Source organism: Nyctibius grandis, chromosome 1 (genome assembly GCF_013368605.1).
Source record: "Nyctibius grandis isolate bNycGra1 chromosome 1, bNycGra1.pri, whole genome shotgun sequence".
Lineage (NCBI taxonomy): Eukaryota > Metazoa > Chordata > Aves > Nyctibiiformes > Nyctibiidae > Nyctibius > Nyctibius grandis.
Window position 1 is genome coordinate 7,942,617 of NC_090658.1, and position 21,138 is coordinate 7,963,754.

At 40.2% G+C, this 21,138-nt stretch overlaps 1 protein-coding gene across 4 annotated transcripts in view; it reads left to right on the top strand.

The window, feature by feature from the left end:
• The window catches only part of MACROD2 (mono-ADP ribosylhydrolase 2), an 896,855-nt gene that overhangs the window by 594,435 nt on the left and 281,282 nt on the right, over positions 1–21,138 (top strand). For all 4 annotated transcript variants that reach the window (XM_068410970.1, XM_068410960.1, XM_068410976.1 and 1 more), the window contains exon 7: positions 9,167–9,197. In XM_068410970.1, coding sequence (XP_068267071.1) covers positions 9,167–9,197 — 31 coding nt within the window. The remainder of the gene's footprint in view (positions 1–9,166; positions 9,198–21,138) is intronic.

Genomic DNA, 21,138 nt, shown 5'->3' on the forward strand with positions numbered 1-21,138 from the left:
TTGCTGCCTTTCAGGCACACCAACAGACTGGAGAATTGGGCAGAGGGTGCCTCATGAAGTTCAGCTTAGGGAAATGCAAAGTCATGCCCCATGCAGTCCTACATGCTGGGGGGTGACCAGATGGAAAACTGCTCTGCAGAGGCAGCCCTGGGGGTCCCAGTGGTCAACAAGCTGACCATGACCGCCAAGCAACTCATCCTTGAGGCAAAGCAAGCCACCAGCTTCCTGGGCTGCATTAGGAAGACTACTGCCAGCAGGTCAGGGGAGGTGATCCTTCGCCTCTGCTCAGCTCTGGGCTTCCCAGTACAAGAGAGACATGGACATACTGGAGTGACTCCAGCGAAGGTCCACAAAGATGATTAAGGGCTTGGACTGTATTTCACAGAAGGAGGTGCTGAGAGAATGTTTAGCCTAGAGAAAAGGCTCAGCAGCAAGATGTTATCAATGTGTATCAATGCCTGATGGGTGGTGAGTTAAAGAGAGCACCTCTTCTCAGTGGTGCGCATTGAACGGCCGAGAGGCAATCGGTAGAGACTGAAATACAGGAAACCTGTTTAAACATAAGAAACCACTTATTTACTCTCTAGTTGGTCAAACAGCAGAACAGGGTGCCCACAGAGGTTGTGGAGTCTCCATCCTTGGAGATGTTCCAACCTGACTGTCCATGGTCCTGGGTGACTGGCTTTAGGTGGCCCTGCTTTGAGTGGGTGGGTTAGACTAGGCAATCTCTAGAGGTGCTTTCCAACCTCAGCTATTCTGTGGTTGTTTGAAACATACAGTTTCATTTTTGAGAATTTTTAAATTTAAAAGGTTTTTGATTTTTAAAAATGTGAACCACTGTTAGTCCATAGTTCCTCTATCAGCTTTTCATTCTTCCTACAGATATGCAAATAGTTCAGAAAAATAGCAGACATATCTCCTCACTCAACTAAGCTTATACTTGGGGAAAGCAAATACATTATTTGACCAATTTTCAGTCCAGGTCTTTACCCAGGCAGTTAATTGAGCTGTTATTTTTATTTAACGAAAGGTAAGGAATTTGAATTTTCTAAAATAAAAATTCATGGGATTCCTTAAGTAGCGAATCTTCTTAAGTTAATTCCATACTATAATGCTCTACTATCTCACAAAGTTCATTGTAGCAGCTGGTTTCAATATCTTCAAAAATCTATTTTAAATTCACATAAAGTTAGAATACACAGCTGCGCAAAAGAATTTGCAAAGCTTGGTAGTGATTGCTCAAATTTTTTTTCCCACATTCTCGTCATTGACTGAATGTTCTTTGGTTGAAGTTTGTAATTATTTCAATAAAAATTAAACAAAATTTTGTCAGTTGGTTCTCATTGCCACTTTTGTAGCAAACAGGTCATCAAGGGAAGAGCCTTCCCTGCAGTCCCTTTATCTATTGAGTTTGGTTAACAGGAAATAGTAAAGATGTTCTTTTGGCCCTTTTAACCTCTCAGGTGGCCTCTTTCAGTAACTGCTCTTTTGTATAAATAAACAGACTTAAAGAAAAACAGCAGTCTTTGTGGTAAATATTGGTCTGGAGCAGTCTTTAAGTGTGACCAGCAGAGGAAATTTGTGGAGATCCTCTGAAAAATTGACGCATATTTGTTTTGGATTTCTGTGTTTTCTGAGTTATGATGAAGTGCTCCATGCACTTGTTGCAAATCATTTTTACTTTTTTACTTTTTTAATCATTTTTACCTTTGCGACAGGTCATCTCTTTCAATAATCATTTGCCACCTAGCTGTTAGATTTTTATTTTAAATTTAATTACTTCTGTGTATCATTTTCTAAACCCCTTGACCTTCAATAGTGCAGTATTAACTTACATTTTGGTAAATGAAGGTGCATAGAAAAGCCTTGAGCCACGACACAGGATGTTTCACATTGGGTCTGAATCTGAATTTCAACTGTAGTTGCTTGACCAGCATTTGTCAGCTATCAGCATCCTTTGAGAACCTTCACATAGCTGGCATGTAAACTTTTAGGCATGTACAATAGCTGGATGCTTATGTTTCTACCAGAAAATTCCCCCCAACTTTTTTTGGCACTTGCATGGCCAGTGTTTCTGACCGTGCTGAACAGCTGGATGTTGTAGCTCATGAACCTGCCAGTGTGTGAATGAGGAAGCTCGTGTGAATGCCTAAAGGTTTGTCTGTCATCTGTCGTATTCAGGAGACTCATTTTTGAGGCAATAAATACTTCTGTATTCTTTAAAGACAGATTAATAAACATGCTAATATGGTCCATAATGGAAACTGAGTTTACACATTCTCATATTCAATTCTTCCATTTAATTTTTTCCCTTAATTTTCAGTATAGAGAATTGCCTTAGTTTTCTATTAATAAGCTTTCTTTGAATTATAGTTACCTGCAAAATTTGTTGTTAGTTAAATTGCAGTTCAGAATGATGACAAGTATAGAATCTATGGCAGGAGACTGACAGGAAAATAACATGAGTTTTTATTTTATTTTTCTTCCAAATAGTAGTATAAGGATTTTCAAAAGACAACAGGATAGTATTATAGTTAGTCATTTATGAAATGGCTTGGTTTATAAGTTTGATCTAGTAAAAGTGACGAAACTTGACTCTGAATGTGTGTTACTGATATCTTAAATATGTATGTATGTACCCTGTGAATATTTTGTACAGCTTAAGAGGTACAATTGGCCCTGAAGTTTATAGGTTTATTGTGCTTTTTGGAGTTAGGTGATTTTATAGAGCATGTTATTTTGAAATGCATCTAAGGCACCCCATTTTTTTAGATTTTTTTTAGGAGCTGATCAACAGGAATATCAGTGTAGCTGATACTGAAGTTGATGAGCACTGAAAAATAGTGCTATAACTGGGTCCAGACTGTTTAGGCTCACAGAAATTAAGTTAGGGCAGACTAACGGTCACGGCAAGGGGAAAGGGACAGTAATTTGCTGGTTCTCCTGGTGCTAACTCACGCTGCTTGATGCTAGACTTAGGGCTGGCCAGCTGGTGCCCTTACATACTTCTCACTGTCCCTGAGCTCTACAGATCATCCTCTGTTGAACTGTGGGCGCAGACGGTGCTATTTGCAGTTGCATACCACAAGTCAGTGTCCGCACAACAGAGACGATTTAATCTAAAGCAGGTATGGGAGTACTGGTGTTAATGCTGTAGTGAAATGCCTGGGGAGTGGTACTGGTGTGCACACCTGATGTTACGTTTGTGTGTACCAGCTGCCCAGGTGGATGCTGTCAGGACGGGTATGGGTGAGCTTGAAGGGTTTCCAGTTTTGAATCCTTCTGCTTATACATTGAAAATAATGATTACAATGGATCTGGAGCATGTGCAGCTGAGGGTTAAATATCATTTGCTGCCACTAAAAGAACTGTAAGGTTTTGTCTAAGTTCATCCAGGACCATGCCTTCTCTGCTATTTGATATTCCAGCTTGACAGCTGAAATTCATCTCAAAATGTCAGCAATACCTCGGGGTGGTAAGGACTACAAAATGCACATCACCAGCCAAACAAGCAAAATGAAAAATACCTTATGTTGAACCACACCGAGCTCTCCCCCATCTTCCCATTTCCTGGCTGAGGTCCTGTACCTTCCCTGCCATTGTAGCACCTCGACCATGTGCTCCAAGTGATAAACATACACAGCTATATTCCCCACCGCACCTCTTCACCACCCACTAGATTCAAATCATAAGATCTTGTCATGAAAATAAATTATTCATTATTGAAACATTGATACCATTTAAATTAGTTTACTTTGTGGTGCAGCTGATACTTACCTTTCGTAGCACTGTGCCACAGTCTTGACAACAGCACTTCATAATGCCACGATGTATGTGCCACAGCTTTTTGGTGTGGCATGTTAAAAGATATTCACACCATGCTATCTAAACATGTTGTTTTTTCCTGGCAGAAAGCATAGGCTTTAGGCAGTAAGTAGTATTTTTTTTGAAGGTGGACTTGACAAGTCATAAAGTTAGTAAAGTGCCAAGGAAATCAGAACATTATTAATCCGTGATGTTCTACAAAGTTATTACAAATATATATTTACGTTACAGTGAATTTTTTGCAAACATACATGGGAACTTCAGGTGTGAAAAGTCTTGTATTATACTTTAACTCTACACAGCAGAGCTCATTCTAGCGTAGGCAGCCTTTACCTTGTAACCCTCTGCTTTACCTCTGCAGAGTCCCTCTAGCACTCACCCTCATGAATCACAGCAGAGCAGTGTTCTCAGGGCTGCTCTTAAACAAGCAATTTTCTCTCTGCCCACTCACCTGCCACTTCAGTTCATGAGGCAATCACCAACTGTAAGACAACCTAGCAAAGCTGCTCACTGTACTACTTTTAAGACAAGAATGCCTACTGCACGGAGGAACTCATCTTACTGTAATATTTTGATATAAATGAAGGAAGATGAAAAATAAAAACTCAAGTCTAACTTTAAAAATAATAAACGGACACTGTAAGAGCATAGTTTGGCTGGGGTTTGGGTCAGGTCCTCTGAGTGGCAGGAGGGGGGCATTCTGCTGTTGAAGCAGGGACTCAAGTTTCTGCTGATCTGACATGGAGAGTGTATTGGCACTTAGATTTTTGGAGCTTTGGATCTCTCTTTGGTCTGGGTGTTAGTGCTTCTGCAATTTCTTAATGCTGCTAAGGTGCTTTAGGGATAGTCTCTCAATGTGGAAGGCAAGCTAATTATTTTTGGTCCATAAAAAACAGACAAAGAGAAATAACTGCATATAGTTTTCTTTGCCACTGTGGAAAATACAGTTGCACTGATGCAGTGCTCAAAGCCAAGACCCAAGGCGACTTCCCAGTTGCTGGCAAATAAGGGGCAGAAGGTCAGAAAGAGAATCTGTGAATGGTTAACTCCTAGCAATGTCAAGGGGATAAAGACAGGCAGCTCAGGAGCACGTGAAGCTTCACAGGCTCTGGGGGAAGATGATAAGGGAAGTAGCCCAGCTTGAGCTGATACACGAGGGCATTGTCTTCATCAAACAAAGGCTGGTTCCTACCTCAGATTATGGAAAAGAGCAGGGAGATGAAGAGGCAACTTCTGGAGATCACAAAGGAGCAAAGTGCTTGTTGAACAAATCTTTTCCCAATGTCGGTTATCTGCTGCTCCTCTAGCAAAATGCCTCTGTCACAGGTCCCAGAGCGCTGGGGATACATGGAGCATGTTTCCTGCGGGGACGATCCACTATTGCTCCTCAGACTGAGATACTGAGAACAGTAGTCTTTGTTAAATCCTCAAGTTTGTTCAGATGCGAGGTTTTCTGCAGTGGTGGCACAGGCCCTAGCTAGCAAGGAAAGTGACCAAGAAAAAAGTCCAACAAGGTTTAAGGTATATGGCCAATTTTTTTCCAAGGGAATGTTTGTTACCTTGAACTTGCTGGAGAAGCTTCTGGTGTTGTTTTGTGTGTAACACATTTAACTACCTTCAACCCAGAGATATTAAGAACTTTTGACTTGGGCAATTAGATAAAAATCATTTCTACTTGTAATTTTAGTAAAACCAAAGACTTTTTTTAAAAGTTCATGAGTTTTTGTGAAGACTCAGTAACGCAAGTTGAATGAAGGAATGGCTCTCAAACATGAGTATTAGTTAGTCCGCTTCATGAGGTGATGCAGTGAAATCAGAGAAAGCTCAATTTGTGTTTGATATTATTTTTGTCTACTATGTTATGTGCTGGAAGACAGACAGGCAGAAATGACACTGGGATGCTGGTGCAGGATGCCGAGCACTTCATTTGAAGAAAGTCCTTGCTCTGTGGAAGCAATTATTAGGACTGCAGTAGGAGGCATCTGGTCATGTAGACATAGCAATTGTATTCATCTAATGTATAACAGTTACTACATTACAGCTCAGTGTGAACTAGAACCCCTTGTTGTAGAGAAGCCCTTAAGTATTTAAATACCCAGGTTGCTCTTATTGAAATGTCTTAGAGTCCAACTTGGCCTCCACATGGTGACTATTGTAAATTTTCCTCGTGAAACTGCATTACATCTCATCCTAATTAGCACTGCTGCTGTAGCCTTAGTAAAGAAACATTAGATTAAAAAGCACCAGAGGCTGAGCGCCCACATCCTCTCCTACAGGAATTAAATCCATTTCAGTCTTACAGTATTCACACAGCTGATTTAATTTGGCCTCTTTCTCTAGGTGATTGCAGCAGTGTAGTAGTAGGAAGCTCTTGCCGTTATTAGTTGTGTTTTACTCCAGAGTTGTATCCGTTTTGAGTGCTGTCAGGGTAGCATTTCTCATTAGCCCTGAAGTAAAGCAAACAAGCTATTTCAGTACCAAAGAAATTAAAGGTTAGTCAATAAATAGCAGTTACTGACAACAAATTAAGATGAGAAATGTTTTATTGTGGAAATAGAAATGAATGTTTCCTACTGTGTAACTGAATTTTTTATTGAAATCAAATATATAATTAAGATATTATTATGCACAGAAAAGGTTAGAAATCTTAACATCTTTTGTCCATAAGCCAAATATTGTAGTATGTTGATATCCATGCTGTGAGTTCCCCATTACTGCTCTGCCAGTAATTTCAACCTGGCATCTAGACTAAATTGTCTCCCTAGGAGCCAAGAGGAAACACAGTTGATGTGTGATCTCGGGCACGGGCCTTTCTTGAATGAATAAAAGCACTGTCACATTTTACAAAATTACATCTGCTGGTTATATGCTGTGATCATCTCTGAATGAGGGAGAGGGCAGAGCTCATCAAAGTTATGGCACAGACCGGTATTCGGAAGGAGCTTGATGGGATTTTACACACTCTTGTAGCTCCATTCAGAATATGTTTCAGCTGCCTGACAGAAACTGAAAGCAAGGTAATGATGATGATGTGTCTACACAGTAATTTTAAAGTTGGTATTAAGAAACACGCACAACACACAAATTGCTAGCTAAAGCTTGCTAAACAGAGCAGTGTATTCTGTGAATGGAGACGAACAAATGAGACAAGTGTCTGCCATGCAATGCTGAAAATGCAGTTGTCTAACTTCTCCGAGCAAAGCTGAAAAGGAAGCCCAGTCCCCTGGAGCCCGCAGGCTTCCCTTCAGGCACTCGGCTCCAGGGGCCCCGATAAACACAGCTGCGGTGCAAGGTCATAGAATCATAGAATCGTTTTGGTTGGAAAGGACCTTTAAGATCATCGAGTCCAACCATTAACCTGGTACTGCCAAGCCCACCACTAAACCATATCCCTAAGCACCACATCTACTTGACAGTGTGTGCTGAGCCCATCCCATAGGGCAGCGACCGGTCTTGTAAATCCCAAGATCACCATCAGGGCTTTAAGTAGATGCATCTTGCTTGGGTATCGTATCAACCAGATACCCTTTGCTTTGCGCAGGTGATAAATCTGCAGCGACATGGAGTGAGATGGTGCATGGTGCTCTTTTGCTACCTGGGGGCTGCAGAGCCACCCCAGCCCGTGGTCCCCCAGGTGGGTGGCTTTGCCACATGCATGGGCCTCTGAAGTCATCAGTGGTGGTGGTGCTTCCTGTAGACACCAAGTGTGGTGTTGCTCAAGGAGCTGTGGGATTGACGGGATTTCAGAGGTGCTGCAGGACTGTTTCCCCTTGCCCAGAGTTGTGGGCCCAGTCAGAGAAGGAACCTTGAATACTCTGTTACTCATTCCCAATGGCCGATAAGAGTTGTCGTGTGCTGTTACTCAAGTTGTGGAAAAGAATGGAAAACAAAACACTTGTTCAGAGCAATTATCTCTTAACATGTGAAACTTCAACAGTGCTGAATTTTTAAAATCTGTCGGTAAACTGGGCAAAATCATCCTCCATGCCTCTCTCTCATTGCTGGAGCATCTGTTGCCACCTCAGCCTGAGACCTGTAGCCATGTGTGGGTTTTTTTTTTCCTACTCCATTCCTCATTTCCTTAAAGAGCTGATTCATTGTGATTTATTGGGTACAAACTACAAAGCTAAGTATTTTTCAGGATGTAAATTGTAGTGGTTGTGAGAAGGAATGAGACTATAATTCTCCCCCACTTTATTTTACTTAAGTATTTTCAGAGGGGAGGGGAGGAGTTATTCTTTCCATTAGACCTCTCCTTTCTTAATCACCATTCCCTAATTAATTCCCTGGTTAAATATAAAGCAAGCATTAGCTTTGAATAATGTTTTCCTGTGTGATTAAGTAAAGAAGAATTCCTTTCTTTTGTATGATGACTCATGGCCAGGGGATCTGGAGGGAGCCTGAGGGTGGATATTTGAGACTTTGGTCCCAGGTGCTCTTGTACCTTTGAGCTGTGTTTGCTGTCAGTCCAGAGGTGGGAGGCAAAGGTGATATCACATATCAACTGCACACAAAGAAAATTGTCTCTCTTGTGAAACCACATGGGTAGTACGGCTTCAGTTTCTCCTGGTGGAAAACTGACTCTGGCTCACAGCAATGCAAATCTCTAGACAACACATACAGCTAGGAGAAACGTAAATTGCCATTCTTGCTGGCGCAGTGTCTATAACCATCTCTTGTTGCATGATGCACTTTCTTCGCTGTCTAAGCTGACCGAAAAATGTACCCTTTCTTTTCACCCAGCATCTTCTAGTTCCTCTCCCTGCACCAGTTTGCAAGCCTTTGACTTGTACCAGTACAGCTGTGTTGGGTCACACCATAAACCACAGGTCTGAAAGAACTCAGGTTAAAAATGAAAGGCTCTGAAACAAAAAAGGAGGTTATAGTGAACACGGGCATGGCAAAGAGGCAGCGGAGGGCAGGGCAGTATTTAAGCTGTCCAAGCTTATTTTACTGCTGAAGAAACACTGTCTAACTCAAGCCAGAGAATATGACTTTTTTTTCCTACCGTACCAGCTTATGGTGTTAATTTTTAGCTCATGGCATTAATTTTTAGCTCAAAAGGCAGATTTAATAAAGATTCTGGGTTCAAATGTTGCTCGTTGCTCAAGATGAGAAAAAGAATGTGGCTTTATTAACATGGCAGCAAGGAAAACATATGGAATATGTTTCATATAATGAAATGAAAATGCCTGTGAATTGACTGCCATAACAGTGAAGGCTACAACGTGTAATCTCTGGGTGTTGAAAAACAGGCATTTAAAAATACCCTTGGTTTTGATAAAAAGTTTGGCAAACAGAAATCCCACTGATTTTTTTTTTTCTTTCATTTGTTTTACAGGCATTTCCCTGTATTTCAACAGGAATTTATGGTAAGTAAGACTTTAGATATTGCTTATTGCTTTTTCAGTTTTTCCTATTATTACTATTTTAAACAGTGATATTTCATATCAGATGTCTCGTCAGTCATTTTGGCTTGTGAATCTATTTATACTGTGTTAGATAAGAGAGACCCAAAGCCTTTGACTGTGACTGGATGCTGGTGTGCTGGTAAGTAGGATGCTGTTGTGCAGCCCCTAGCACAACCCTTAGCCCATGAGCCGAGGCCCACAGCTGTGATTACACTTCTGTAGCTCCAGTGACTCTTACACACACTGCTGTGGCTTCAATGGGGAAAAAATAGGGTTTTGGCAAAATTTTTCCATCCAGAAGGCAAGTAAGCAAGACTCCCCAATGTCCAAGGTTGGGGAAAAAGTATGTTTTCCTCAAGCAAACTTGCTAGAATAACACGAAATTGTCTTAGCTCCCTTGAGTTGTGCGTCCGTATTTTTAGTTTATTAATTTACATGCAAATTAATACAGCCTGAGGAACTGGACGGAAAGGGTTATTATAAAAGCTTGTCACTTACTTTGTTGTAGTCTTAAGGCAATCCACCACTAGTAGTCAGCTGCTTTTGGCTTGACATTGTGGAAGAAGTGGGCATGATATTTGAAGGAGGAAAAAACCAAGCTGTTCCATATTTAGAAAACAAATGGAGAAATTTGAGGACATGCAAATTACAAGGGGACAAAAATATTTTTTCATTTAAAAATAACATAAACTGATTTTTCTTTCATTTAGGTTCAGTAAATGCATACAAGTGATAGTAGGTTGGATTACTTGTACAATTGAAAGATTTTAAAGAAACATGCTAAGCAGCAATAAACTAAAAAAAGCAGTCATTATGTAACACCATTGTGTGACATAACTGTGTGAAAATAATGTATAGTAATTTTTAGATAAAGTAATATGAGTTTTGACTAATCAGATACTGCAAATGCAGGGGGAAAATAAAGTGACAGGAATATTTAGGGTTGTTTCTTCTATTTCAAGGACCTCTTATTTAAAATTGATTGTTTGATGATTGTGAATCAGAATTAGGCTTCAGAAGGTAGAATCTAATTTACTTTGGGTGCTGTATCCTTTGCTACTTGAACTGCACTTCCATTATTGCAGAAGAACATGCAGATGCCGTTTCCACGAACACTAGAAGTCACTGAATATGAATCTGCTTTCAGATGAAGCTCTGCCTTGGTCCAGCTCTTGAACTGTCAAGGGGGCTCTGCATTTTATTTCTGGACTCTCTGGCTTAAATCTTGATCTTTAAATCTTAACATAAACACATTTTTGTTATTAGTTTGCAAAAACAGGCAGGACATGGTGTAAATATATGGAAATTACTAGTAAGTATAAATAAATAGTTCATTTTATTTTAGAATTGGCGTAGTTAATAGAAAAGGTCTCAGCAGGTGAGGAATATGGTTCCCTGAAGGTCAGTAAAGAAAGGTGGAAAGGATCTCTGATAGGAATCTTGATTTTTCTTTTCCTAGGTAATGGATGCTTTTCTAGAAGTTAGCATTGATTTTAACTGGAAAGATGTGGCATTACTGAACCATTATATAGTGTGGCAGATGCTATTTCAGTAATTGTTTGCTGTTTTCACCTTTGGAAATGAGTTAAGCCACACTTCTGCTAAAATACTCTGGTTTTCTGAGGCTGCTTTTTTAGTTTGTTTGTTTTGGGAGTATAATCTCAATTGATTTTACTGTTTATGTTTTAATAAATACTTTATATTCCTCAATGAAAAAAATACCTACTTCCCAGACATACTGCCTGAGAGTAGCAATTAAACAGGCAACCCTGCATCAGGCTTCACGTGTCAATATTGTCAAGAATGTTTCATAGCAGTTGCAGCACTAAAATCATGCTGTGATGTGTTTGAGGTGTAAAGTACACCCAAAACCCGCAAAGCTATGCTTTCATCTTTCTGGTTTTGTTGGGTTTTTCCGCTCTATATATGCACATTCCTTTAGATAAAGTCAGCGTCTAGACAAGAAAGCAGATCAACTTCATTCCTAGTGGCCTAACTGATTAGGATTGCTTTATGCGTTGCGCAGTTAACACTAGACTATCCCAATAAAATGTTATTGAAGGTACATAGAGCCTTGATTTCTCACCTCAGATCCATACGAACAAACGCTGTCCCTTCAGAAACCCTTGGCTGAGAACTGAGTTTCACCTCCAAATGGAAGTGGACAGATTTGCAAGAGATCAACTGAGCATATCTAATTTAAGAATCTGGATTGCGTTCTGCCTCGAAGTCTTGTAAATGCTTAGATTGCTTGCCTGTCTTATTATTAGGAGAGAGCAGTCACACTTCTCTGGAGTGCAATCCTTTCCTGTTTGCATCACTGCAGAGCACTCCTTTTCTCCCATAAAAAGGAAACTGGGAAGAAACAAGCAAGCCAGCCTCTGTCTGAGGCTTTGGCTAAGGGCAGATTGCTTTTCATGAGAGGGTGTTGGATAGAGGAAAGTTCTGCCTTTCCTCCCCAAACACTTTCCTGACGCTCCATTTCCCCCCATAGCATTGTGGATGTTCCAGCTTGAACAAGTTAAAGCCCCGAGAAGGCCATTGCCATTAAGGCACCATGCCAGGAGTCAAAACTTTGATTTTAATGTGCTCCTATTTAAAGAGCGCTGGCAACAAATTCACTCATGAGGGATCTTTGTTTTAGAAATCTGATAGCCTCAAATGAGGGATTAAATCTTTAAGAAATTACGTAGAAAGCAACCAATGCTGAATGTTTGTAAGGACTGCAAAACAAGTAAGGATCTACCCCCAGACACTTTGAAAAAGAAGCGGTGTTACCTTTTCCCAAGAGATCCCTGACACCTCTAATATGCTTATAAACAGATAATCAGTCTAAGAAAGGAAAGGTTGTGAAGACTCATGTCCCCATGGATCCCTGGGTTACTCTCTTCTGTTGCAATAAATGCTTTCCTTGATAACGAGCATGAAGTTTCATAAACAAAACTGCTTCAGGAGGAGTACAGAGGACTTAGTCACTCCCATATCGTTAGGGAGGCACTGGAGTATCAAGCGACGGATCCTCAGTAGCTGTTCAATAATACTCAAACTTGAGCAAGAGTGCAATCTTAACCTTATCACAGCTTTTCTCCAGGCCAGCTAGATTTTTAGGGATTTTCTTAAGTTTTGCCTCTTTTCCGTTTTTCAAAGCAATTTTACTGTTTAAAAGAAAAATTAAAAAGTGATAAAAATAAACCTACAGACAAATCTGTAGTCCAGAGGGTTGAAAGTGTTGTTTTAAGCTGTAGTGTGTCAGATTTTCACCTTATACACAGTGAATCACCATTTACACATCCACTTTCCCCATAATTACCATCTTGTTATGTCTGAGGAACTGCCAGAAGAAAAAAAAAAAAGCAACTTTCTTCAGTAGATTTTATGGAAGAGCACCTCGTTATCATGTCTTTAAGAAGTTATCCACAAATTCTGGTGTTTGCAGCCTGCAAAGTGAACACGGATGTCTGATATGGTGCTGCAAACCTTACGAGAGCTGCAAAATTAAAACAAGGCTCTGTAGATGGATGTGAGAAGATGGGAATTTTCATGTTTGTCACAATAGTCTGTTGAGAGATAATTATGGGGTGGACTACATATGGAAGGAGTTGAACACGTTATGGTCTATGCACACCTATTTTTTACCTTCTTACTGTTATTTTACAGTAATACAGGGTTTGGCTTCTGTTCCTAGATACTTATGTTGGCAACATAAGCTGCTCTCTGGCAACATAAGCAGGTATTTAAATGTTATTTTAAACTTGAGAGGGAGGAAAAAAAAGGGAAGAGGGGGGGAAAGATAAAACTTAAAGAGAAATCTCCAGCTGGTATTTCTTTTTGTCTCTACATCAGTATAGCTGTATAGTTTACCTTGGCTTGACTTTCACTAAAATGATATAATCTATACTTTCTGAGAAAAAAGATAATGGCAGCTCTTAGGCTTTGTTATGAATATATATTTGCATTTCTTTTAAAAACACAGAGAGAGAAAGGAAAAGAAAAAGACCGAAAGCCATGAAAGCGCAGAATGTCTGCAGTGATTTAGGCAGTGGAAATGCACAGGTTCACCCCATTTTAAACACCTTTATTACATTGGAGTAAGACTTGTTTATTTTAGAATCAGGCCACTTATGCTTACTTGTAGCTTTTGGCCTGGTCATGGCAAAACATTGCAAGGTTAAATGTATTATGTGTTGCTAAAGGGGAGTCTGAAAAGCAAGCTTAGAAAGCAAGGAAAGAAAAAAAAAAAAAAGGATTCAAGTATGCAGTGTGTGTAGGAAATAGAAGCATATAATACGTTCTCAAGGCAGGATGCAGGGAGGTCTCGCAGATCCTCTGCTCTGCTTTGTCTTTATCTGAGCAGAGAGGTCCCTTGGTCTAGCGCCAGCTCATGTCACAGCTGTCCTGACCTGCAGTGCGTCCTCCTCAGTATCCAAAGAACGATTCATCCTGCCAATCCACAGAGGGCTGGGAGCGTATCCATCAGCTCTTCTCCCCGTGAGGTGATCCAAGATAGATTATAACAAGGGATTAACCGACAGGTGTGCTACTGAAGGATTATAAAAGCCCTCTGAAAATCTGAGTCAGAAGACTAAACCAAATGTTTTCAAAAGCAGAATAAATTCCTGACACAGGGCTAAAGGTTGAGGCAATCTATTTCCATCTTTCCTATCTGTTTCTTCTCATTTTCTGTTGGCGTTTCACTCCTAAGGTATGCATTTCTTTTTAAGAGCAATCTAATCTAATTGCACTCTCATCTTTCCAAGGAATGAGTTAGCTGCAAATTTTTCAGGGCCACTGTACACAAATGTATAATAAGTAACCATGAAGCAGTCTTGTATTTATCTCCAGTCTGGTGCTTTGAGTCCCTGTAACCATCACAATGGCCTCATGCTGTATGTGATCATCAGCATTTGAATATTGTGATGTCAATTACGGTGACCTAGGAAAACAGATATTATCATATAAATTCTCTGTGATGGGGGGGGGGAGGAAAGAAAAGAAAAGAAAATCCAGCTGGTCACATAAGGAAAGTTCCCATTGAGAAGATTGTCTCTTAACTAAGCCAATTTTTTAATCTGAGCAGCAGCTTCTCATCCCTCAACTCAGACTGCGTCAACTTTTTTGACACTACTGTGTGGTTTTTAACAGTCATTTTTTGTAACTCATTGGGAAGTTAATTGCATTTTGGTATTTACTCCATAATTTGTGTAATGTAATATTTTAACAAAAATGAAGATATATGATAACTCATTTTTTGATGCTTCTTTTGGGACTGTTCACCAGTTAACTGAGATTATTATTAAAATTAATAATAGTAACAGCTGTGAAATGACTATTATAATATTCAAGTAATCCTAGAAATCTAATTACTACTTGTATAAAAATTTGTTGCATGCATTATTTAACAGTGTTCTTATTTCAGAGAGTGTAGTGTCCATGATACTAATTGGTCTCTTCCCATATTTTAAATACTAAAAAAATTATTACTGGAAAGTGTAAATCGATGAGCTCTCAACAGTCTAAAATTAACATTCACATGACATATTTAGCAAGGAGAAGTTCAAATTTGATTCCAGACGAGAGACTTAATAAGCTCTCTTTTTCAGTGGAAATTGGCATTTTATGGATATTGTAGTTAGACTATCTAGAATTTTATCTATTCTGAAGCTCTTGCTGACTGGTCCAACTTACAGCATTTCCCCTGAGTACTAGACGACAAATCCTGTCCTTCATTAAAATGACGTTTAGTGACTGTCCTTAAAAATCTCCCTGCGAAAGCCTAGACTGAATACTCAGTTGCCTTATGGCCTTGCTTTTTGTCTTTACCCTTTTTAGGAAGAGAGACTCTATGTAGTTACTTTTTTCTTTTAAAATCGGCAGAATCATGAAGAACTTAAGGCTTTGTAAAGCCTGGAAAGCCTGGCTCCTTTGTTAGGCTAACTGCTCGGACTTTATATTTGCATATATTAATTGCCCCCTTCGATCTTGCAACTTCTGCCCACACTCTTTAACCTCACTGTCTCGGTTCTACTCTGCAAGAAACAACTGTGTGTGTGCGCTCTTGCTCTTATTTCATAGTGGCTTACATCTTGAAGCTCCTGGCATGGCTCATGTCTAGTTGCTTTTGCAATGAGCTATATAGATATCTGCAGACTGTCGAAGAAATGCCAGTAACATCTCCAAAGGCATCAAAAACACATTGCACTTTGGGTGCTTTTCCCCTTTTTCCTTTCACTTTTTGTATTTTTTTTTCTGGGCAAACTGTTCTGCAAAGCATAAAAGAGTTGGAAAAGATCTCTGGTATTCAGAAAACATATTGCTGATATCACAAACGGGGCTTCAGCTGGTCAGATAAAATGTTTGGTTTGGTGTTTGTGGTTTTACATTCAAAGAATTAAGAATGTGTCAATTACCATGATGAAAGTTAAAACTCTGTTTTGTTGTATACCAACAGTATCACTTAATTCCCTTTTCTAAATTTTCCTGGCTGATGTCAACAAGATAATCTCACATGTTTGTTCTATGGCTTTATAATCAGTAAAAGCTAAAGCTCTTTGAAGCTAATTTGTTAAGAAATCAATTTAAGTAAGAAAATAAAGATATATGGACCTTGTCCTGGAGATATTAAATTAACATGAGACATGAAGTATAAAATACTTCTTGGTAAAAGGCCGAATTATCGCTATCCAAAAGTTTTCTTTGATCTAATCTTGCCCCTTCCCCCAGAAAAGAGCATGTCTCTAAAACTAAACTTGGAGCCCAATCTGTTAGTGAATTCCACTGTTTGCTTTGGCTTTAATGAGTGTGGAACATACCACAGCATCAAGGAAGAAGCCAGCACCAGAAGGATGCCCAAGTTAAAATTATGCAATTTCACTTTATTTAGCTTTAAATGTATATAAAGGAATGAAGTGGCCCAAGATAACTTAAAAATTAGTCTGAAAGAGTTAAGAGACTACTAGCAACTAGTCTAATCGTTTGGATACCTATTCAGATAATTAAATCAACCAATTAAGTGTGTATATTGCTATTCATGACTACTTCTCTACATTTATATTTCATCTTGAGAAGTCAGCATTCAGAAGCAAAGACAAAGATGTGGTCTCTTAGGGTTCTCTGAGGCCCTGATTAACCTCGTCCAGGTTTGAAATTGTTCCTGCTTTGAGCAGAAGGTTGGACCAGATAACCTCCAGAGGTGCCATAGCCCTTCCCACCTGGGTTTTTCTCTGTTTCCAAGCTTCTTACATGTCTTCTTCATTGATGAATGAGATTCATATCAGGGAATCACACCATTACCTCAGATTCCTTGGTGAGAAGTGCCAGGTCTTACACTTTGGCCACAACAACCCCATGCAGCGCTACAGGCTGGGGGAAGAGTGGTTAGAAAGCGGCCCGGCGGAAAGAGACCTGGGGGTGCTGATCGACAGCCGGCTAAACACGAGCCAGCAGTGTGCCCAGGTGGCCAAGAAGGCCAATGGCATCCTGGCCTCTATTAGGAATAGCGTAGCCAGCCGGTCTAGGGAAGTGATCGTCCCTCTCTACTCAGCACTGGTGAGGCCGCATCTTGAGTACTGTGTTCAGTTCTGGGCCCTGCACTTCAAGAAAGATGTTGAGGTGTTGGAGCGAGTCCAGAGGAGGGCGACCAAGCTGGTGAAGGGTCTGGAGGGTCTGACCTATGGGGAACGGCTGAGGGAGCTGGGGTTGTTTAGCGTGGAGAAGAGGAGGCTCAGAGGTGACCTTATTGCAGTCTACAACTACCTGAAGGGAGGTTGTAGTGAAGTGGGAGTTGGCCTCTTCTCCCGGGCAACTAGCGATAGGACAAGAGGACACAGCCTCAAGCTTCGCCAGGGGAGGTTCAGGTTGGACATCAGGAAGAATTTCTTTACAGAAAGGGTTATTAGACATTGGAATGGGCTGCCCAGGGAGGTGGTGGAGTCACCATCTCTGGATGTGTTTAAGAAAAGACTGGACATGGCACTTAGTGCCATGGTCTAGATGACAGGGTGGTGTCAGGGCAATGGTTGGACTCGATGATCCCTGAGGTCTCTTCCAACCTGGTTGATTCTGTGATTCTGTGAGATCTCATCAGGTGCTATAGCAAAGCAAGTTTTCTTTGCAAAAGGAGAACATTGTGTTGTTGCGGGTGTCTTTTAACCATATTCGTGATTAAATGTAGTGGACAATTTAGTAATTATAAGAACATCTTTTGCACGCCTTCCCCATCTCTACAGAAAATGTTGTATATGGAATATGTTACCTCTGAGTTTTAAACACATTATGAAAAGACAGCTGGTTTAATGGTTTCAGTCAAATTTCATGATGCAACTGAGCTTCCTTGAAAGGAGGAACTTAATATAAAATTAATCCAGTTAAAGAAGAATAGGTGTCATCTTGACAGCTGTAAAACTACTTCTGGGTTTGAAAACTTGCACTAGAGCTGATGTGTGTCGTATTAGCAGCGATGTCATTTGCCCGTGCGCTGTGGCATAACTAGTCTTGTATGTAATCTTAGTTATACAACACACATTCTCTATACTTCAGCAGCTAGAAAGAGATCTAAAAGTGCCTAGGGTAAGATTTTTAGTCCTAGATCATCACCTAAAATCATTTTAATACTGTAAAATTGTTTTATCTGATGTTTACAAATTAAAACTGTTAAGTGTATTCAGTTAATGCTGAATCCCACTCACAGCCTAAAACTTACGCTATGAGAACAGAATAGTCATACTAGTCTGTGCTGTGTGTCCTTAGGTAGCTTTTAAAGGCCCTGAGACACTGAAGTTGACTAGGAATAATACTTGTGGTATGACATACATCAATTAGTTTCACCACAAAAGTATTAACTGTATCTTTTTGAACTTATGTGACTGCATTATCATAGAATCATAGAATGGTTTGGGTTGGAAGGGACCTTAAAGATCATCTAGTTCCAGCCCCCCTGTCACAGGCAGGGTCACCTTTCCTCTAGACCAGGTTGCTCAAAGCCTCATCCAACCTGACCTTAAACACTGCCAGGGAGGGGGCATCCACAGCTTCTCTGGGCAACCTGTTAGATAATAAATGCCTTAGGAAAACAGCTCCTCTTTCTCATTCTTTCCTTACTTCTAGTGCACAGTGACAGGTCTGGCCACAGAATATTGTGGAGCTGCCCCTTATTTGTCCTATTTTTTGTTCTCCATAGCAGACATTTACTATTACTGTGTTATTTATATGATACCTATTGTAATGGGCCTTGTCTGTGTTGGAGACCCTAAATACTGCTCCAGTACAAATACAGAAAGTATTTGTATATACATAAATTTACTCTGTGTTACCAAGATCATCTATCATTCATATGTTTGGTGTCTGAAGGTCACTTCAAGAAGTGCGGAAGAAGTATGTGTGAGAATATTGGGGCTTTTAGGTGGCCTGTGAAAGGTAAAAATGTATTGCTGTTAGGGCAAATATTTTCTCTTTCTCCTGAAATGAAAGAAAAGATCAACAGAATAGACCTGCTATTGAGTCTCATTGAAGTACCTGAAAGACAATTTAAAGGTGTCTCTGCCTCCAAGGGTCGTTCTTGTGTTGTCCTTTTTTCTGCATCTTTGTTAGATAGGAATGCTGCCATATATCATTGGAAAGGGCAACTGCCACTGAGGCAGAAGAAGAATAGCAAAGTTGGATGGTTCAGTGTAATGAATGACTAATCCTGTTTCTAAGACAGGATCCCTTTTATAAGACATATTCTGCAGTTCTGCACACCGCAGAGCTTGGTGGTGGTTGTGTTAGTGGAAGGCCACCTTAGGCCTGGACGAGAGTTGTGCATTTTTGTCTTCAGAATGTATTTAAAGCCATTCTGTGCCGCTGACTATTGGAAGTACATTCACCTTTCTTCTCTCTGAAGATGGTGATACCCAAGACAATAGTACAAAATACAATGAATTACAACAATGGAAGGAAGCATCTATTACAGTGGTCTGAATTTTCTTGAGGGAAAAGGGATTTTTTTCTTAACTGAATTTCTAAGGTAATAGAAAATTAGATTTGTACACATCCTTTGAATTTATGCAACTTGAGTAATTTGCTGGTGGTTGTATTGGTGCATAAAATGAATTGCATGCATGCATTGCCGGGAATGAGGTATTATTTCTCAAATTCCACATTAATAATTATTAATAAAAAATCAGGTCGTTGTGGAATTGTTTCCAACTTCATTAATCTATCAGAATCTGATTATTCAATTTAAGCTAGTTGTCTGTATCAATGAAATATTAAACAGCTTGTGAGAACACGTGAGGTTTACTGCAGAGGAAACGCAGCAAGAGTCAAAATTTAGCTTTCTCTGAGTACTGTTCAGGAGAAAGTTGGAATGCTTTTAAGAGCTTCTGCACAGAGCAGAATCATTGCTCGTGTTGTTTACTTAGCAGTAATGGTATACATATTAAATTCCCCTTCAGGCTTACTCAGGGTGAGGCACTCAAGAAACAAATGTGCACCTTGTTGATGAGTGTTAAGTCAGAAGTTCAGTATGTATTAACAAGGTGACTACAAAAATAAATGTGGATGGCCTTTTTGTGTACCTGCTAGGCCGTCTGGATAGAAGTCAACCATTTACTGAAGAGCTTGGTTAGAGAGGGGGGTGGGAAAAGTCACCTTCTGCTTTAAAATACGCTTTGGATCAGGTTTCTGCTCAATAGAGCTGAATTCAGTTTATTTCTGAGCTGTCACTACTGCAGAATAGCACTGGTTCAAGGGGTATTCTGTGAGGAGACTAACTGTAATTGGCAATCCATTTCTTCATTTCCATGCTATAGCCAGCCTTGACAAATTAATCACAATCAAATACAGGCTGCAGGAATGGGGCAACCTATGTAGCACAGAAGAAAAATGAGGCCTCATGCTGGCATGACAGACTAATTTTCCATTCACCCCGTTAGACTGAACGAGGGGACTTGTTGGTGTGCCTGTCACCAGCACCGCCCTTAAACAAACTGTTCATTCGCGGCGCTACGGTTTGGCGGGTGCGATAAAGGTTATTGAGTGCCACCCGGCACCTCGTCGATCATTGCTGCAGGGCGGGAATCACCTGGATTAGTCCTGAGGAGGAAGAGTCATTGTGCAGTGGCTTACAAGATTCCTGGAGACAGTGCAACCTAAATTAATGTTGTGAGGAGTGATTTTGTGTCTGATCCCATAGGAACTGAAATGGCTCCTTGGATTGGGTGGACGTGTTATGGCTACTGCACAAGCCTGTCACAGCAACGATTGCTGCTAGCAGGTTTGAGCAATGATAGCTAGTCACTGAAGTTGTCCCAGGGAATGGGACCTAGGTGGGTTCCAGATGGAAAGGAAAAAACTGCAGCCCTAAAGAATGAGATTTACTCCATCTATGGAAAAAACTTGAGATCTTTTGGTAGATGTTTCAGTTAGCTTTCTTCTTACATACTTCTTGGAATGGTGCAGCACATGTGTGGCTTCTACGGTTATGTTAGAAACATGAGACCCTATTTTAACTCTCCTACTCACAGAATCACAGAATCAACCAGGTTGGAAGAGACCTCAGGGATCATCGAGTCCAACCACTGCCCCTACACCACCCTGTCAACTAGACCATGGCACTAAGTGCCATGTCCAGTCTTTTCTTAAACACATCCAGAGATGGTGACTCCACCACCTCCCTGGGCAGCCCATTCCAATGTCTAATAACCCTTTCTGTAAAGAAATTCTTCCTGAATTTCATAATAATGTTCTTTACACTATCTACTGCTATGATTTTAGGTTTTCATCTGGTAACTAAAATGGAAACAGAGCTAAATTCATGCTGAAGTAAGTCAATATACCTTGGTTTCAGAGAAGCTATAGTGGTTTGCGCTAGCTGTGCAGTATTACATTGCATTTAGAGGAATAGATGTAGCTTTTTGTAATTGAC